Source organism: Microtus pennsylvanicus, chromosome 8 (assembly GCF_037038515.1).
Source record: "Microtus pennsylvanicus isolate mMicPen1 chromosome 8, mMicPen1.hap1, whole genome shotgun sequence".
Lineage (NCBI taxonomy): Eukaryota > Metazoa > Chordata > Mammalia > Rodentia > Cricetidae > Microtus > Microtus pennsylvanicus.
This window is the reverse complement of record NC_134586.1, coordinates 72,458,718-72,477,957: the sequence shown is the minus strand read 5'-3', so window position 1 is coordinate 72,477,957 and position 19,240 is coordinate 72,458,718. Positions and strand designations below refer to the sequence as shown.

Here is a 19,240-nt window from a genome sequence, read left to right as displayed (position 1 = left end):
ACACAATGGAGTTTTTTCAGCTACAAAGGATGAAGTTATGTCACATGCAGGAAATGACTACAGGTCACCATATTAGGCAAATCGAGTCAATCTTGAAAAACAAGTAGTGTGTCCTATGTGGTCCATAGATTTTACATAGATACATAAAGTTGCATGTGTGTATATGACATGAAGATAGAAATGAAATCGTCCAGAGGGACAGGAGAGGAGTGAGACGGGGAAGAAGGCTGAGTGGGGGAGGGGTGAAGGAAGGGTGGGGTACGAAGGAGATGTATTCTCATTGTCCTGTTTATCAGTTTGAAAAGCTTTTATGTAGCATGCTACCATCACAAAGAATATACCCAAGGAAAAATTAATAAATTTATGTATGTATTTTTGCTATTACCCATACTTGGATTGCTTTGTTTTAAGTCTAAAGTGTTAATTCATAATGCTTAATAAATACCCTTTTCTCATAATAAAAACCCCACTGTTTTACAGTGTCAACACCCGTCTTCGCCCTCACTAAGAGATAAAGTGACTGACTTTGGGCCTGCCTCTCATGCTGTATTCTCACACCTCGCAGATGCTGCGCTTCTAACCAGAAGAAGGTCTGTCGACATTCTTAGCAATGTGCTTTTTATTATTTCTTTTACCTTTGAGATTATAATACTTAGATAACTTCCCCATTTCCTTTCCTCCTTCAAATCCTCCTATAAACTCCTCCTTCATCTCTTTCAAATTCATGGCCTCTTTTTCATTACTTGCTGCTATATACATATGCATATTTATTCCTAGATACAACCTGCATAGTCTGCATAATGTTACTTCTTTGTATGTTTCCAGGGCTGACCTATTGGTACTGGAAAACCAACTGGTGTGCTCTTCCCTGGGGAAGACTATTTCTCTCACTCCCAGCATTCCTCAGTTCCCTGTAGTTCTTTGTATAGGGTCAAGGCCTCATGCCTGGTTTCCATCCACTTTGGCATGTTTATTATGTTATCCTTGTTCATATTTAAGCAGTCAGTCTGGCGAGACTTCATGGGTGTAGCTTCTAACATTTTCTATTATTAATTTGTATATTTATATTAACTTTGTGATTTTACCATCCCCACCCCTCCTACACCCATACCCTATATCTCCATGTCAGGAGCCATTTCAGGCTTCCCCTTTCTCACATCTCACAGGGCCTTGAAATAAAAATCTTGAGACAAGAAAACTTAAAGTTAGCCAAAACATTACATCCTGACCGTGGAGACTCAAGCTCTGGAAAGCACCAGAGTGTCTTCAAGTCTTGCTGCTTATCACTAACAGCAGGTGTTCTAGCCACTGACCTTGCAACTGCCCTGCTTAGCTGCCAAACTGCCCCGCTCAGCTGCCTAGCTACCGAGCCCCTCCTTCCCTTCCCCCTTTCCTCAGTTCCCCCTGCCCTAGCTCCTTTCTGAGGAGTATTTAAGACATGAAACTTGCTTCAATAAACGGGATGCCTTGACAAGGAATACTGTTTGGCGTCCGTTTCTCTCCCCCCATGTCTTTCAGATAGTGCCTCTTCAAGACCCTGGAGTAACTTAGGACCTGCTGGGCGGGTCATCTCCACTCCCACTCCCCTTCACTTTGTGTCCTTTTTTCCCTAAACAATGCACAGACTCCAATTTGTATGACCCATATACTCCTGGGAGTGGAACCCTCTGCAACAACTTAGCTGGCTTGCCAGGGCCACATCTTTTAAGAAAACTGGCTCTCCCTCCCCTACTGGCCATCAGCTCTCAGTAGTTCCTGAGCTGGGTTTGGGGATTTTGAGCACCTTCCCCATCCACGCTGGAATGTTGACTGGCTTGATCTTATACAGTCTTGTATAGGCAACCACAGCTGCTGAGAGGTCATTCACGCAGTGGTCATGCATATCCAAAAGATACTGCTTCACTCCAGTCCTCCTGACCCCTACCTGCCATGGACCCTGAAGCTCTGGGGAAGAGAGCCTGGTGAAGACGTCCTCTCTGTGACTGAACACTCCACAGACACAATAAGGCATAGTGACTTTTTTGAAAAACATAATGCTACCACACACTTCGCAGACTACAATGTAGTGTAACATAAAATTTATATATAGCAGGAAACAAAGGAGTCTACACTCACTTTTTTGTGGTCTTCACCTTGGCGAAGTGCTTCAGAGCTACATTTATAGTTTCCTGAGGTATCAGATCTAACCTAAGGTGGACAAGGTTGTCTGGAAGTTAGACTTAATCTAAGAGTTCTCCCATGTGGTATTTGGTGGTAAAATATTTCAGGGTTGTTCACAACAGAACAATGAAACACAAGAGCTCTAATATAGCTAAAGCTATTTTCATTCCTCCTTCCAACCTCTTCTACCATCTCTGCTCCTTGAGTCAGGGCTGGGGCAATCATCAGTTTATATCCAGTAGGTGTCAAGGCTGTATTTTACAGTCTTCCTGCCTCCATTTCCCCCTTTTCTAATCCAGTAGGATCAATGAAAGCCTGAATACTCTTGAATTATTATTATTACTGTTATGACTACTACTGTTGTTGTTTTGGTTTTTGAGGCGGCATCTCACTGTGGGCTTGCTTAACAAACTTGTCTAATCTTTTTGTTTTCTAAAGTGAAGTAGAGGAGTCTTCTTCAGGGTTTTGAAAGTAAAGGCATGTGAGAAGCAGACACACTGCCTGCTCTTGCACAAGATTCCAGGCCGGAACTCATCACCAAGAGCTGTTGATCATTCCCATCAGGTCTCAGTGTGGTTACCAGAAGAAAAACGCAACTTGAATTCCTGAGATAGAAAAGCTTCCTAAGCCTTACCTGAGAGGAATGGCAGGGATCCCTTTCAAGTCCCTGTAACACACACAGGTCTTGGAGCCATGGTACTCACAGCAACCTCAACAGATAGACCACAGAGGAACTGGGCAACTGCCTCCCACAGTACACACACAGATAGAAGGGGAAAGAGAATGGGAGATTCCATGGAAAATACTAGACATGGATAAGTTCCTGTCTTTTGTCAAGTCAGCTGTTTCTGGCTGCTAGTTCTCATTGAACAGAGACCTAGAGGATGACAAACTGTGTTATCTCTGTCAAATGTGCTACGTGAGGGCAGATGGGAACTCACCAGGCTCCTGCTGCTTCAGCGCCTGTAGATCAAGACTCTCATTTTCCTTGAAGAATATCTGAAACTTTTCAAATGTTGCTGCGTACAAGCATGCAGAATCGAACGCTGCGTGGATCGTTTCCTAAGTAGTAAAAGATGAACAGGACTGTTTTCTTCTCTTTCTTATCATATTTAGTTACATGTGGGGGGGGGTGGCAGAAGGAGGAGGAGGTATATGCACGAGTGCAGGTGTCCACAGAAGGCAGAGGCATCTGATCCTCTGAAGCAGGACTTAGAGCTGCGAGCTGCCTGGTGTGTGTGCTGGAAATCAAGCTTGGATCCTCTGCAGGATCAGTGTGTGCTTTTAACTGCTGAGTCATCTTTCTAACTGCCAATGCAATTTTAAGTAGAATAGTAGAATTCAGTCTAACAGTACTAAACAGACACACTCACACTGCATGCATGCATAAAACTTAATTCCCTGTTTTTCTACCAGCCAATTAAAAACGATGAGTCATGACTTCAATCTCAATGCAACATCATTGGGTTCAGTTTAGTGTGGTTGGCTTTATGTTGAGGTCTTTGATCCATTTGGACTTGTCTTTTATGCATGGTGATAGATATGGACCTATTTTCTTTCTTCTATATGTTGATATCCAGTTATGGCAGCACCATTGGTTGAATATGCTTTCTTTTTTCCATTTTATGTTTTTTGCTTCTTTGTCAAAAATAAGGTGTTCATAGATGTTCATAAGAAAGATCCCACACCGATCTTTCTTGTTACGATATCTGGGTCTTTGATTTGGATGCATTGGTCCTTTGGTCTCTTTTCAGGTTTTAACTTACCAGATTGATTATTAAGTTTGCCTACCTCTTCGAGTCAAGGATGTCTTTATTACACCGAACCATCCCATCTAAGAAAACTCTTTCAATTCCAGCTTATGGCTGCCACAAAATCTTCAAAGTTTTATGTTCATATGTATGTTTTTAATATTTCCTATTGGGTTATCACCATTTATTAGCTTCTTTTATTAATCTGAGTGGAGACTTTTCCCTTTAGGCATTTCTATTATATTCTGTTCTATTTTAGAACAACTTATATAGCATTGTACCTTATCCTTGGAAATTGTTTTACATGTTATATAAAGTAATGAGTCTTATTACGTGTGTTATACATATGTGCCATTCAATTTCCCCTCCCACACCGATCTTTCTTGTTACGAACCTCCCTCCTTCCCCAACAGTCCCTCCTCCTGCTTTCACATCACGTGTGTTCTCCCCTCTCTCAATAAACCAGACTCAGAAAGACAAATTCCATTTGTTTCTCTTACCTGCAGAAACTGGATTTCATCTATGTGCATATGTATGATGTGTGTGAGGGGTAATAAGCCAAAGGGAACCATGAAAAGGGAGGATAAGAAGGGAAGTGAATGAGAGCAAAATGGTCTTTGGAGAACTGATAATATTTCCCTTATGAAATCGCTGGAGCCCTGTGCTTTTTGTAAGGTGCAACTTTCCCTATGGCAAGGTTTTTATGTGTGATGTGTGGCTCATTATGGCAAACATGCCTCCCCTAAATATACATATTTATTTTGATCAGTGTCTACATAGTAACATCAGAGCGTTTTAAAGGCTTTTGCTTGTTTGTTTTAAGGATCATTTCTTTTCATTCTGATTGTGTTGGTCAGACCTCATCCATTCTTATTTCTTTTCCATTTGGTCTTCCTTTGGATGAGAATGGTATGCTAAGGTATTTTATTTACACTATTTTTTTAATGTTCCGTTTGTGTTTTAGTCTGCCTCTTAGTCTTAGGAAAGCGTCTCCTGACATATTTGCCACACATACATTATATATTTCATCACAAATTGTGGGTCTTAAAAGAGCTAACTCATTTTTGCTCCATTAGTGCTTTTTGACTTAAAACAGTCCTCTGTGTGACATTGGGGTTACTGTAGCAGACCAGACACTGCTCTCCTTGGAAAGGTCTGCCTGCAAAGATGGCGCTTGTTCAAGATCAGAAAACCTGGGTTTCAGAAAGGGCTCCACCATCTCTTGTCTGGAAAGCATGGCTCATATCTGAATAATTCTGAAAAACGTGGTTTATGCTGAACATCTTCTCTCCCATGGGGGAGTCTAACAATTTGGCCCTTGCTAGGCAGAGCATGCCTTCATGGTGAGACTCAGTGGGAACCCGGGTTGAGAAGCTAAGCCTGCTAAACACTGTTTCAGGGCTCCTCACCGCTGGGCTGGTTGTGGGAGGGATCAAGTGCTTCTTTCTCTGTACCTCCCCTAGGAGACCGCCCTGGGGGCTTGTGCTCCTTCTCCCGGACTTTATTTCCTGCTGCTTTCCTTTTCTTGCTCTCACTCTCCAGTCTATCACCGTATTAAATCACAGCTATGTGAACAACTGTACCCGGAGTCCCCGGGATCGCCTAGCAAAGCACAGAATGTGCGGTGGTCTTGGGGCTCTTCCACTCTGGGACCACAAGCTCTGCGTTCTTACGGCTTGTCTGCTCTTTATACCCCTGAGTGACCCTCCAGTTTAGCCTTTCAGAATCACTGCGTTCGCTTTGGTAACATATTGGTTGCGCAGCTTTGTAGACCAAATTGAAAGTCTTTGTTTAAACTGGACCTGGTGCCACAGATCTGTAATCCTAGCTACTTAGTAGCCGGAACAAGAGGATTCCAAGTTCAAGGCCTGCCTGGGCCTGAGAGGAGCCAACTATGGTAGCTCAGTGAGACCTCATCTCAAAATCAAGAGTAGAAAGAGGGCTGAGGATGTAGCTTAGTGGTAGAGCCCTCACTTATCACACATGAGCCCCGAATCTTTCATTTCAGAGGGGGGCAGAGCTCACTCTTACTTCAATGCATTGCTGATATGGTCAGATGTTAAAAATATGTTTTCTAGTTATTTCTGTGTTTAATTACTTAATTACTGATTTATTAATCTCATTATTTGATTTTTTGGTTTTACTAACTACTTAATTGTTACCCATGGCCTCGTTATTGATCTTCAACCTTTTCCTTCCATCTTTCTTCTGTTCTCTTTGGTGTGTAAAGTCGCCCAGTTTCTCCTTTAGTGGAGCACACCTCAGCTGTGTGTTACTCTCGCATCCTCATCTCTGTCTTTGTTTTAGGCTTCTGTACATTCAAAAGCAAAGTTGTAGCAAACACTAACCAGAGTTTCACTTGCTTTAAAGTCACACCTTCCTTCTCTAGTGGATTCCTCTGCGGCTAACAAATTCCCAGGGCATTTGCACATTTAAATCTGCTTTTCTTTTTAAAACATTTCTTATTTCAAATTATATTTTGATCACACTCATCGCCTCTCCCAGGTCTTTTCAGATTATTTCCTCCTCCCTTCTCAACTTTAAGTTCTTTCTCAGAATCAAACGAACAGCCGATATAACAATAAACCCCTAAAGCAAGAAAACAAACTAAAACAACACCCAAACAGGAAAAAATACCCCCCCCCATTAAAATGTAACCAAATAATAGTACACAGAAAATCTGTAAAGTCTGTTATGTGTTGGTCAACTACTCTTGAACATGAGGCCTGCCCAGGAGTTGTTGATATATCCATGTTTTCTGCGTTGGAGAAAACTGTTAAATCTGATTTCTATAGCCTTGATTCTTAAGGGACTAGCTTGGTTAGATAAAAATTATTTCTTCTCATGAGTTTATTGAAAAATTATACTTTACTATGTCACACCTCATTTTCTAAAATTGTTTGTTTGCTTGCTTATTTACTTATTTACAGTGTGTGTGTCTTTCTGTGTAGCCCCTTAAGTGTCTTCTTCAATTGTTATTTTTCTTGTTTTTTGAGACAGGAGCTCTCATTAAACCTGGGACTCACCAACAGATAGACTGGCTGGCCAGTAAACTCCAGGGCCTGGCTTGTCTTCTTCCCCCGACCCCCAGCTGAGGCTACAGACGCATGCCCTTATGTCCTACTTTCGCATGGACTCCGTGCTCGTGTTTGCAAGCGGCTGCTTTACTGACTGCACCTCCGTGCTGCTTGTATGACGTCCCAGAGGATAGGAATACTCACTGCATACTAGGTTTAGGTTTTATAAGGCTGGATGTATAATGAATGACGGACAAGTAGGCAAAGTTTATGTTTGAAAATCATAATGGCTTGTGGATGCCCAGGAGAGAAGGCAATTGAGGAGGGTAGGGAACAAAGTCCAGCTTTCATTTCCGGAGGCTGCCAAATCTGATGACCTGAGTTCTGTCTTCAGGACCAGCCCTACAAGTTGTCCTCCCGCCTCCATGCTCGCTGTTTCATGTGCACATCCACCACATCCATACACAAACTACGTAAGTTAAATGTATGGTCAGCATCAGCACTTAAGGGTGATGAAAAGAAGCCTTTACATTAATCTCTAACAGGCCTCAAATCATCACATTGTGTCTTAAAAACACACAAAACATTTAACAAAGAGTTCTTCAATTAGAATTACAGCTGGCAAGACCTTGCTCTGCTCTATTTGAACCCAAGGTGTCCCAAGAAACACATGACAATGTTTGCTAATGGCAGGCAACTATCCTGCCCGACATGGTAAGCTTTGTTTTTCATGTCATTGGTTTTGTAGCATACACAAAATGTTTTTCTTGCAGTCGTGTTTATTTTGTATGACGCCAAGTGCCACCATGTACTGATGGTGGTCAGAGTACAAGGTGCTTGTAGGAGTCAGTTCTCTCTTTCTATCCTGGGATTAAACACAGGTCACCCACTGAGACATCTCACTGGCCCCAGCAGGACAATCTTTACGGTATCTACATCATTTTCAGATTTTACTATTTAGAGATTAGGTACCTATCCGTTTCTACAAATGGAACACTCAAAGATAAGATGGGAAGAAAGCATATTCCTTGATTTCTTACAAACTGGGGATATAATCAACAGTTTTAGTAAAAGCAAATCTACCTTTATTTGCAGGATGATGGTGAGGAAATTCCTGTCATCCTCAAACACTGCTGACAGGCTCGGTCCGGGGCCACAGGTCTTCTCTTCCAGCTTCTTGTTAATGTACGGGCTGGTGAAGGCGTCAAAGTATGAGTCGGGCACCAGATTAGGAACTGACAACACAGTGTTTTGAAAATGATTGATTGCCCCAGAAATGCCATCCTGTCAGAGAGAAAAGCACGAACATGATGTAAGCACAGATGACTGCATTTATGGAGTTTTTAAATTTTCCTGATACATAAGAATAACTCCTGTTGGGCAGTGGGGGTGCACACCTTTAATCCCAGCACTTGTGAGGCAGAGGTGGGTGGAGCTCTGTGAGTTTGAGGCTAGCCTCCTCTACAGAGCGAGTTCCAGGACAGCCAGGGCTACACAGAGAAACTCAGTCTCAAATAAAAACAAAATAATTACAACATATTGTGATGAGATACATATTTGAAATATGAACAAAACTCTAGAGGATCATGAGAGGAAAGCCAAATAGAACTTCAGGGAAATTTTAAATGATGGTTAGAAGTTTATTGGTATTTGGAGAAGTTTATTGGTATTTGGAAATGGTTTCTATTCTAGGAATGTAAGCTGAGAAAAAATTAGACATAGAAACAAAGATTTATGCTCAAAGACATTCACTGTTGAATAACTAAAATAATTAGGGAAAACAAAAATGTTAAAAATGGTAATTTCAGACTTATGAATTATGATATATATATATATATATAATGAAAATGTTATAGTCTTTACCAAAGATGTTTCCAAAGTAATTAATGAAATGGATAAATGTTTATGATATAATGTTAATGATAAAGGAAGGAAGAAAGGAAAAAGGAAGAAAGAAAGAAAAGAAAAAAGATGAATAGAGAACATACTAGAACCTCAAATTTAAAAATGTGTCCAAGTGCATATAACTTCATAGTAGATTAGGTATACAGCATACTAGAATACACAAAACAAGTCTGGGAGGAAACTTGATTATTATTTTGTGTTGCTAAATTTGTGAGCTATTGTTAAAGAACAATGAATAATCAAAAATCAGAATTTTCTAAGGTAAAACATGATTTTGAAAAGACTTCAAAAGTTGCGTTTACAACAGCTGATGTTTTAGACTCTGCTCAGAGGGACGCTTTCATCAATCTCCTTTCTGTGCCACACTGAATTGTCGTCTCCACAAAGTGCCTTGCCAAGCGTCTGATCTGTCCCAAGGCAAGGGGACTGTGCTAACTGCAGTCGTACCAATCAGCTGACCGTGTGAACGTGCTTCTTTATTTTAAAGGCTGCTTACTGGCAGATATCAGATAATGAAATACACACCAGAAAATCTTCCAAAGACGGCTCGAAGAGTAGCGACTCCACTGTCAGAATCAGTTCTGTGAGGAACATGGGGATGAGAGACTCATCTTCTTCCTGCTTTTCCATTATTGGGGCCCCCTGGAAGGACCACATGCACACTGTTACAGAGATCCTACCTAGCAGAATGCTATAAAGGAAAGCAAACATACAAAGGTGAGTGGCTCAAGTTCACACAATGAGCTGGATTCAGATCCTTGGCTTGTGGAAGTCTTTCTGGGAAAAATACCATAGGAAGAACAAAAACAAAACTATTGGAAGATGATACAGCAATGCAAAAATATCTCTCTTTGTATAAATGAAAATGCAAGCAAACATGGAAAACACTTGACTGTGGCCTACTGGCATGAGTCTAACCAGCGTCCATCTTGGGCAGGAGAAGCATGGCATCTGTCACACTTCCCTTCTTCCCATAGTTCTGTTCTGTCTACTCCACCCACCTAAGGGCTGCCCTATCAAAAGGCCAAGGCAGTTTTCTTTATTCAACCAATGAAAGCAACACATAGGAAGAAGATCCTCCTACACCGTTACTGTGTCACACTACAGCTGCCATGATGAGATTGATTTTTTTCTTTTCTTTTCTCTTAAATTTTATTTTATTGTAAATTTGAGGGGTGGTTGCAAGGGAAGAGTATGGATGCAAAGTGATGGGAAGATGGATGGGATCAGAATACATGATGTAAAAGACACAAAGAATAAATAAAAAGAAAGTTAAAAAAAATGAAGTTCATAAACTCGATAGAAGCCACACCTTATAATAACCAATACTGCAACAGTATGCATTTGTTAATTTCTGTTGCTGTCATAAAACATCCTGACAAAAAGCAGCACAGGGGAAGAAAGGGTAGACTAGGCTTACAATTCCAAGATATAGTTGTGGTGATTCTTTGTTTGGGCAGAAACAAATAAAGTTTGCCTGAAGATCAGAGTGCGGAACTAGTCACACTAGCTAGTCCTACAGACCAGGCAGTGTTGGCGCACACCTTTAATCCCAGCACTTGGGGACAGAGACAGACAGATCTCTGTGAGTTTAAGGCCACCTTGGGCTATGTTTGATTGCATCAGTCTAAGAGAAACAGAGCCAAGGGATGGTGGTGGTGGTGGTGGCGGTTCACACCTTTAATCCCAGCACTAGGGAGGTGGGGGCAGGAAGTGATATGACTGGGTGGAGTGAGGAATATAAGGCGGAAGGAGACAGGAGCTCAGGATTCAGTCTGAGGTTTTGTAGCGACAGCATTCAGTCTGAGGATTTGTGGAGACAGGATCTCGCGCCCTTTGTCTGAGGATTTCATAGAGGTAAGACCTAGGGTTGGCTGCTCCGCTACTCTGCTCTTTCAGCTTTCACCTCCTAATATCTGACTCCGGACTTTTATTAAGACCAGTTAGAATTCGCACAACATATAGTCTGTCACTGAGCAGAGGTCAAGGCAGCAATGGAAGCTACTAGCCACATCACATCCACGGTCAAGGACAGAAGCAGAATGCATCCTTGATTGCTTTTTAACTCCCTCTACTAATTATATATATATATATATATGTTATATATCTCAGTATATATACTCCTACTTCTATCACCCAGGGCTCAGCCTAGGAAATGGTGGCTTTCACGCTCAGGCAGGCTTTCCTTATCAGTTAACAATCCAAATAGTTCTGATAACAATATGGACGTGCCCAAGGGCCAATCTGACGTACATAGTTCTTCATTAAGTCTTCCTTCCTCAATGATCATAGGTTATGTCAACTGGACAATTAAAAGTAACCAATATAAATTTTTCTTTTTCCCAGAATATAGAAAACCCCAGGAAAAATCACAACATAAAGATGCTCCTTGGTAAACACCCAGAGATGTGATTTTTGTCCAAATGTACCTTTTTCTCGGTGACTTCGGGCTTCTCTTCAGTAATCCATTTCTGAATGATGTCTGCTGAAGGCGTTCGCTTTAGTTTGTCAGAGAGAAAACTCAGAAGCGAGCTGGCAGTGTTTACTGTTAAGATGTGCAGGGTGTTCTGAATTAGGTAGTCATTCAGACGGATGAAGCTTGAGGAAAAAGGCAAACACGCTCAGCTTTCCATGATTACTGCATTTTCCCTATAGCAACTCTAAGGCAAGGATTTAAAACGTAATGGCTCTTGGAATTTTGGTTGAATTATATTAAAACGTGAGATTCTTCGGAATTATTCTTAGACCTTTTCCCCCTGAAAGCATAAATATATTCAAATACAGGACATTGCTTTAACTAGTGGTCCTAACTTCACCACGAGCTATCTGATGAACAAGATGTGTGATAAGAATAACACACCCAGCTCATCTGGTCAAAGGGCCACAGGAGTTCCTCAGGGTGCTTCAGGGGGAAATCCTATGCATACAATGCATGTAACTTGTGTCTGAAATCTTTGCCATTTGGTTCCCATGGTGCATACCCTGTGGGATGCTGAGATGGTGCATGTAACACGTGAGACTCACACCTGTAGCACCGCACATCAATGTTCTTCGGTAGCAGTTGTTAGTCCGAAGGCACCAATTTGTGTTCTTACTGGGGTATTGACCTTGCAAGCTGCGTCTGATTTCCACATCAGAATTGTGGGACAAAGCCTTTCCGCACTGACCCATCTCCCCAGCCCACAGCTTGAGAAGTGTAGATTCTCTGTTCTAATCCTGAAAGGAAGAAGATGCTCTCACCATGTGAGCCTCGTGCAGTGATGCCTTTTGCTGGCCTGTTCTGTGTATGTCATTTTTTCAGATTCTCCATAAGTTGGCAAATCAAACGGAGCTTCAACGAAACTTGCAATGTTTATCTTAAAGTAATCTAAGGGCAATACAAGGAACAAAGCTTCTGTAAAAATTCCACCTTTCAATACTGATTAAAAGAAAACAATGAAAACACAAAAGCAACAAACTCCTTTGATGTGTGAAACAACTCCGAACCCCCGAAAAAAGATAGATAAGAATTTATGCTTACAATTTATGCATACACGCACTAGTTTGGAACAAATGAAAAGAGAACAGCTGTTTAACTCAAAGGGAAGTGAGAGTACAGAAGAGATAGTATTCTAGACGGCTGCCCCTCTGGACTCTCCCGGTTGGTTCTCAGCCTTCATACCCTCATAGGGCTCGAACACACAGTCATCAGGAATAAATCCCGCAGCACGTAAGGCAAAGCGGCACGACTTCCTGACCACATCTTTCGCCTCGTTTCGGAAATCATCGAGGCGCTCTGTGACCTAAACATTCATGGGTGAGTATAATTAGTCATGGCAAAATCAGGGTCCTAAGAAGAAAGGAGTCCGAAACTTGACTGACAGCGTCTATTACCTCTTGTAGTCGCACAATTTGAGCAGCCTTGAACTCCTGCAGGGTGTAGGTGTGGAATTTTTCAATATAACAAAGTCCCATAAAACTCAGTTGGTAGCACATCTCGTTAATCTTAAGAAGAGCTGGTCGCAGATACTGGAAGAAAAGAAGAATTAATCATTATTTAATTTTTAAAGTCCTGTATTGTAAAAATATCACACACCAAGTAGGAACTTGCCAGAATCATTTTTGTAAAAGAATTACTCAAGTTATCATATTTAGCTTGCCCAGTTCTCTCCTTTTCACTTCGAGAAGGATGCATGCCTTTTAGCTAGTAAACGAATAAGATTGAAGGCAAGTAGCAAAAAGCTACACATCTTAAATTTCATTGGCTCTAGCTAATGGCTACTAAAAGACTTTACAGTGTCCAGCCACAACGATCACAAAAGGATCACTTATTATACTGACATATAACAAGACTAAACTTTACTCTAAATTTACCATGGCGAACAAGATGCATCTGAAAAGGAAGCTCTTTCATCCTAATAATGTGTCCAGGAGAAAAAAAAGTACACATAAGTACTTATGTTCAAAAATATTTAGACAATTGATAATACCTTAGAAAAAATTATGCGTGGATATTTATTTGTAATTACATTTATTTGTAAAAGCATTGCTTGTAATTGCCAGAAAGTAGAAACAATTCAAATATCTATCAAGACATAAATAAATAAGGTAGGTATAACCACACAAAGAAATATGTTTAGCCAGTGGAAAGAAATGGTATTTCATAACACAGATACATTTTGTAGAGAGTACATTAAGTGAAAAATGTCAATCATATTGGATGATTTCATAAGTGTACAGAATAGGCAAAGTTATAGAGACAGGAAGTAGATGTTAGGGAGGAACAAGAAATTGGGGAGAAATTGAGAATTGCTAACCATGGCCAATGTAGTCTTTTTTTAGGGTGATGGTTATGTGCCAAAATCGATTGCGGCAATGGCTAGTCCATCCTGTGAACACACTAATATACTGGGGTGGGTAAATACACGGCAAGTATGGAAATTATGTATCAATGAAGTTGTTAAGGAAAACGCAGGCACAGGTGCTTACGAGATTGGCTGTTTTCATGAAATAAAAATTTCAGGGCCAGCAAGATGGTTCAGCAAGTAAAGATATCTGCCACCAATCAGAGGACCTTAGTTCAATCCTAGGGACTCCCCAGGTTGAAGGAGAGAACCAACCCCTGTATGTTGTCCTATGACCTCCACACACACACCATGGCAGTCAGGTGGATGGACTACACACACACACACACACACACACACACACACAGAGAGAGAGAGAGAGAGAGAGAGAGAGAGAGAGAGAGAGAGAGAGAGAGAGAGAGAGAGAATAAGTAAAATGCAATGACGTTTTAAAAGCAGGGGTTGGAGAGATTGCTCAGTGGTTAAGAGCGCCAGCTGCTCTTCCAAAGAACCTAGGTTTTGTGCCCAGCACCCACATGACAACTCACTACTGTCTGTAACTCCATCCCCAGGGGATCCAACACACTCTCTCGGCTTTCACAAGCCCTGCACACACAATACAAAGACAGGTATGCAGGCCAGCACACCTATACACACAAAATAAGGATTAATTTTTACAATTAATTCTTACATAAAACAATTCTTACATAAAAAATTTAAATTCCATGCTTCTTCTTTTAGCCTGGTCTAGAAGATTCAGCCATTGAAGTCACTTCATTTCTGGAGAGTTGGTTAGCAGCTAATGGGTACTGAACCATGACAGTAGGGAGGTTCCTAGGTAACTCTTAGCTTTAGAAAGATGAGAACTTTCTAGCATACTAAGAAGAAATTTAAGGGGAGGTACTATCACGACCAAGACACCACTGGCAAAGTGACAATTCTCAGCACATAAGAGAAGGGGACATGGGGACTGGGAAAGGTCATTTAAAAGACAAACCCAGGAAGAGTTTAGCATAATGACTAAAAAGATGTATGATCTATGCAGTATGTAAAGCATGGTCAAGAAGTTCAAGCGGCTAATGAAGTTAAAGATGCAGAGTTTGAGGGCAATGCTGTGCAGGAATGGGATATCCTTGCATAGTTCAGCATGCTCGTTGGGATGGATGACCTGAGATGACACATCCTACACTCTTGTTTTGCATGGTTAATTTTAATTATTACTGTTCTCTATTTATCTTAGCTCTCGCGACCTTCTCTGTTGTACGAGTGACATGACATGACCACAAAAACCAATCAGATTGTTCTCCAAGAGCAGCAAGCTGTAGCTGCTGACCAGAGAAGGTGACTGGTGTAGGGTGAGACAGAGGAGGTGGTTGCCTGTACAACACCCAAACATTATTCTCCATAAACGGGGCTGGGGAGCACGTAGCCTCCCCTCTCAGAGAAAATTAACATCCTAACATTTCTAGGCTGCCCCTAATCGAAGGAGACCTGTGTCTCTCTTCTGCCTTACTTACAAGTCTTACTTACTGCCCTAGTCAAGGGGCAGGAACCTGGATGACTGGATTGCTAGGTGTGACAGGACAAAGACGCTGAGTACTTTTACCAAGATGAAATAGTCTGCGTCAGGTGTTTGTATACCCGTGCCTGTGACCAAGTCACACTCTCTTGCCCTGCAATGTTTTTTTTTTAAAAAAAACATGATTAAGAAATACATACAGGATTAACAATGAACAGATTTTTTTGTAGAGCTTTCCGACAGCCGGTGATTTTTTTGGAGCGGACATTCTTCCTCCAAACGCTGAAAGCTTTCCATTTCCGGAAGAGCGAGAATATGGGGATCTTGGTGAGTTCTCTGTGGTACAGATACTCCTGCTCCCATCGCTCTATCTCGATGTACTCGATGTCATCATTGTAAACGTGGGTCACTGCTTTTTTGCTAATTGTGTAGTAGTCACTTTTATTGATGTTCTCATAACTTACGACCCTGTGGACAAACACCAATTGGGACAAATGGATAAAGTATTCAGCACAAGAATAAACAATGGAAGTGCTTTTTGTTGTAGAAAGATAAACATATTAAAGGTGAATACCATTTAAAGTTGAACCAAATACTAACAAACTTTCGAGTTAAAGAAACATCTCAAGAGAAGAGAGAAGAGCTAGGTTTAAACTGGATCATTCATTAGAGAGAGTCCATATTGGCAATACATTTAATCATTACACTTATGAGATCTTTTCAACAAAAAACCCCACTATAGACATTTTTTATTACATTTATGTACATATTTTGCAGGTGTATAGTGATCAGAAGACAGCTTTTGGGAAGTTTTCTCCTTCCTCTATGTGGGTTCTAAGGACTGAACTCAGATTCTCGGGCTTGACTGCAAGTATCTTTACCCACTGAGTCACCTGCCACCCTTACTACAGACATCATTTTTCTTGAGACAGGATCTTATACATAGTCTTGGTTGTCCTGAAACTCACTCTATAGACCACGCTGGCCTTGAACTCACAGAGCTACCTCTGTCTCTCAAGTGCTGGGATTAAAGGTATGCACCACTAAGCCTGGCCCCACTATAGATATTTTAAACTCAATAGTCTTTTATGCAAGCTGCTTTAATTAAGTTTATATTGATTATTAACTCATTAGAGATTATTCAATATCAGTAGCACGAAAGACCCTTAAACTATTTAGTACTGACAGAATTGTAAGAAAGATGAAAGAAACCATGAATTATGAAGCGTATAATTCAGATTCAAATTAAACTAAAATAATGTCTAATTCATCACAGATTATTGTCAAAGACCATTTAGTTAAAGATACCTTTTTTCATCTGCACTTTTCATCAAGGGCATGCTTCAGCTTCACATAAAAAAGAAAACTAGACCACGAAGAAATTCAAGAACAGGATAAATTAAAAGGAAAGAAAAAAAGGTGGATTCTATAAAAAAAATCTTTGATTTAAAATTCTTTAATAAGAATTTTAAAGTACAAAGGTATTTTCTGAAATTTTAGCTAAAGTGACAAAATATGTGCCACTTAAATGAAATAAAACAAGTATGATATATGCTATAACAACTTGTCAAAATATGTTCAGAAATTTAGGAGAGTAATAGTCATAGTTGTGGAAAACCTAAAATCACAAGACAGTGATTAAACACAAAAACCAAAGCTCAAATCATTTCTGCTAGAGTGGGGGTTAAGACTGATGGCTGTTCTTGCAGAAGACTAGAGTTCAATTCCCAACACCACGTCAGACGCTCACAACCACACGTTACTCCAGCTCCAGGGGACATGATGGAGGAAGGTCATTGGCTAATAAAGAAACTGCCTTGGCCCATCTCATAGGGCAGAATTTAGATAGGCGGAGAAAACAGAACAGAATGCTGGGAGGAAGAGGAAGTGAGGTAAGATGCCTCAGACAGAGGCCATGCTCCCCTCTCCCGCGCAGATGCGATTCAACTCCGACCCAGGATGGACGTAGGCTAGAATCTTCCCAGTAAGCGCACCTTGGGGTGCTACACACATTATTAAAAATGGGCTAGTCCAGGTGCGAGAGTTAGCCGAGAAGAGGCTAGATATATTGGGCCAAGCAGTGTTTAAAAGAATACAATTTGTGCGTTGTTATTTTGGGGCATAAGCTAGCCAGGCGACCAGGAGCTGGGGCAGCAGGAACGCAGCCCGCAGCTCCTACAACAGGGACCTATTGCCCTTTCCTGGCTTCCACGGGTCCTACACTCATGTGTACATATCCCCAACCCCCAATACACATAATTAAAAACAGAAAAAATCATTATAAGCATTAGATAAAGAGTAGACAGTAGCTTGAGGAAAACCAACTTTTTCCACATGTATGTTCTGTTCTTGGTTCTGCATTCTGAATCAGGAGTCTAAGCCCCTTTAGAGTAGCCTTGGACATCTGTGTCATGCCTGTAGTGGTTGAAGGTAAATAACTTAAGACACAAACGGTCAGGTTGTGCAACCTTGGCTGTCCTGGAACTTGCTCTGTAGACAAGGCAGGCTTTGAACTCAGAGATCCCCCGCCTGCCTCTACTTCCCAAGTGCTGGAATTAAGGGTGCTGGGATTGAACTCAAATTCTCACAACTGAAAAGTAATTACTTTACTGACTGAACTATCGCCTCTGCCCTGAGACTGTTCTTATAAGGATCCAACCGAATCCAGTCAGTAGACAGAAAGGGACAACTAGGTCAAGCAAAACCCATAAAAATGTAGATGGTGTGTGCAATGTTCTGTAATCTTATTTCCTTAGGATGTCTTGTTCATTGATGAAAAGTCCTTTTCCAAATCCAGGTCCCAAGATACTCTGCACTGTGGGGATCCCAGAGTGATGGCTCTCCACCATCCCAGGATGCTGTGAGATCCCAGAGTGATGACTCTCCATCATCTCATGATGTTGTAGGATCCCAGAGTGATGACTCTCCACCATCCCAGGATGCTGTGCTATGGGATCCCAGAGTGATGACTCTCCACCATCCCAGGATGCTGTGCTGTGAGATCCCAGAGTGATGACTCTCCATCATCCCAGGATGCTGTGCTATGGGATCCCAGAGTGATGACTCTCCACCATCCCAGGATGCTGTGAGATCCCAGAGTGATGACTCTCCACCATCCCAGGATGCTGTGCTGTGAGATCCCAGAGTGATGACTCTCCATCATCCCAGGATGCTGTGCTGTGGGATCCCAGAGTGATGACTCTCCATCATCCCAGGATGCTGTGCTGTGGGATCCCAGAGTGATGACTCTCCACCATCCCAGGATGCTGTGCTGTGGGATCCCAGAGTGATGACTCTCCACCATCCCAGGATGCTGTGCTGTGAGATCCCAGAGTGATGACTCTCCACCATCTCAGGACGCTGTGCTGTGAGATCCCAGAGTGATGACTCTCCACCATCCCGGGATGCTGTGCTGTGAGATCCCAGAGTGATGACTCTCCACCATCTCAGGATGCTGTGCTGTGGGATCCCAGAGTGATGAATCTCCACCATCCAGGATGTTGTGGGATCCCAGAGTGATGGCTCTCCACCATTCCAGGATGATGTGAGATCCCAGAGTGATGACTCTCCATCATCTCATGATGTTGTAGGATCCCAGAGTGATGACTCTCCACCATCTCAGGACACTGCACTGTGGGAATCCCAGAGTGATGACTCTCCATCATCCCAGGATGCTGTGAGATCCCAGAGTGATGACTCTCCACCATCCCAGGATGATGTGGGATCCCAGAGTGATGACTCTCCATCATCTCATGATGTTGTAGGATCCCAGAGTGATGACTCTCCACCATTCCAGGATGCTGTGGGATTCCAGAGCGATGGCTCTCCACCATCCCAGGATGCTGTGGGATCCCAGAGTGATGACTCTCCACCATCCCAGGATGCTGTGGGATCCCAGAGTGATGACTCTCCACCATCCCAGGATGATGTGGGATCCCAGAGTGATGACTCTCTACTATCTATTCATATTTTTTCAGCTTATCCCCGAGAAGAAATAATTTACCAATCAGGGTCATTCTTAAAAATCCTAATCAATGTTATCTAGACCCAGTCAACTTTACTCTT

At 41.8% G+C, this 19,240-nt stretch overlaps 1 protein-coding gene across 1 annotated transcript in view; it reads right to left on the bottom strand.

The window, feature by feature from the left end:
- Dnah6 (dynein axonemal heavy chain 6) overlaps positions 1 to 19,240 on the bottom strand; it is a 182,621-nt gene that overhangs the window by 152,141 nt on the left and 11,240 nt on the right. Inside the window, exons 5-12 of the mRNA XM_075983804.1 lie at positions 15,376 to 15,643; positions 12,707 to 12,841; positions 12,495 to 12,615; positions 12,074 to 12,200; positions 11,263 to 11,431; positions 9,359 to 9,475; positions 8,012 to 8,212; positions 3,102 to 3,222 (exon numbers count right to left, since the gene is read on the bottom strand). Coding sequence (XP_075839919.1) covers positions 3,102 to 3,222; positions 8,012 to 8,212; positions 9,359 to 9,475; positions 11,263 to 11,431; positions 12,074 to 12,200; positions 12,495 to 12,615; positions 12,707 to 12,841; positions 15,376 to 15,643 — 1,259 coding nt within the window. The remainder of the gene's footprint in view (positions 1 to 3,101; positions 3,223 to 8,011; positions 8,213 to 9,358; positions 9,476 to 11,262; positions 11,432 to 12,073; positions 12,201 to 12,494; positions 12,616 to 12,706; positions 12,842 to 15,375; positions 15,644 to 19,240) is intronic.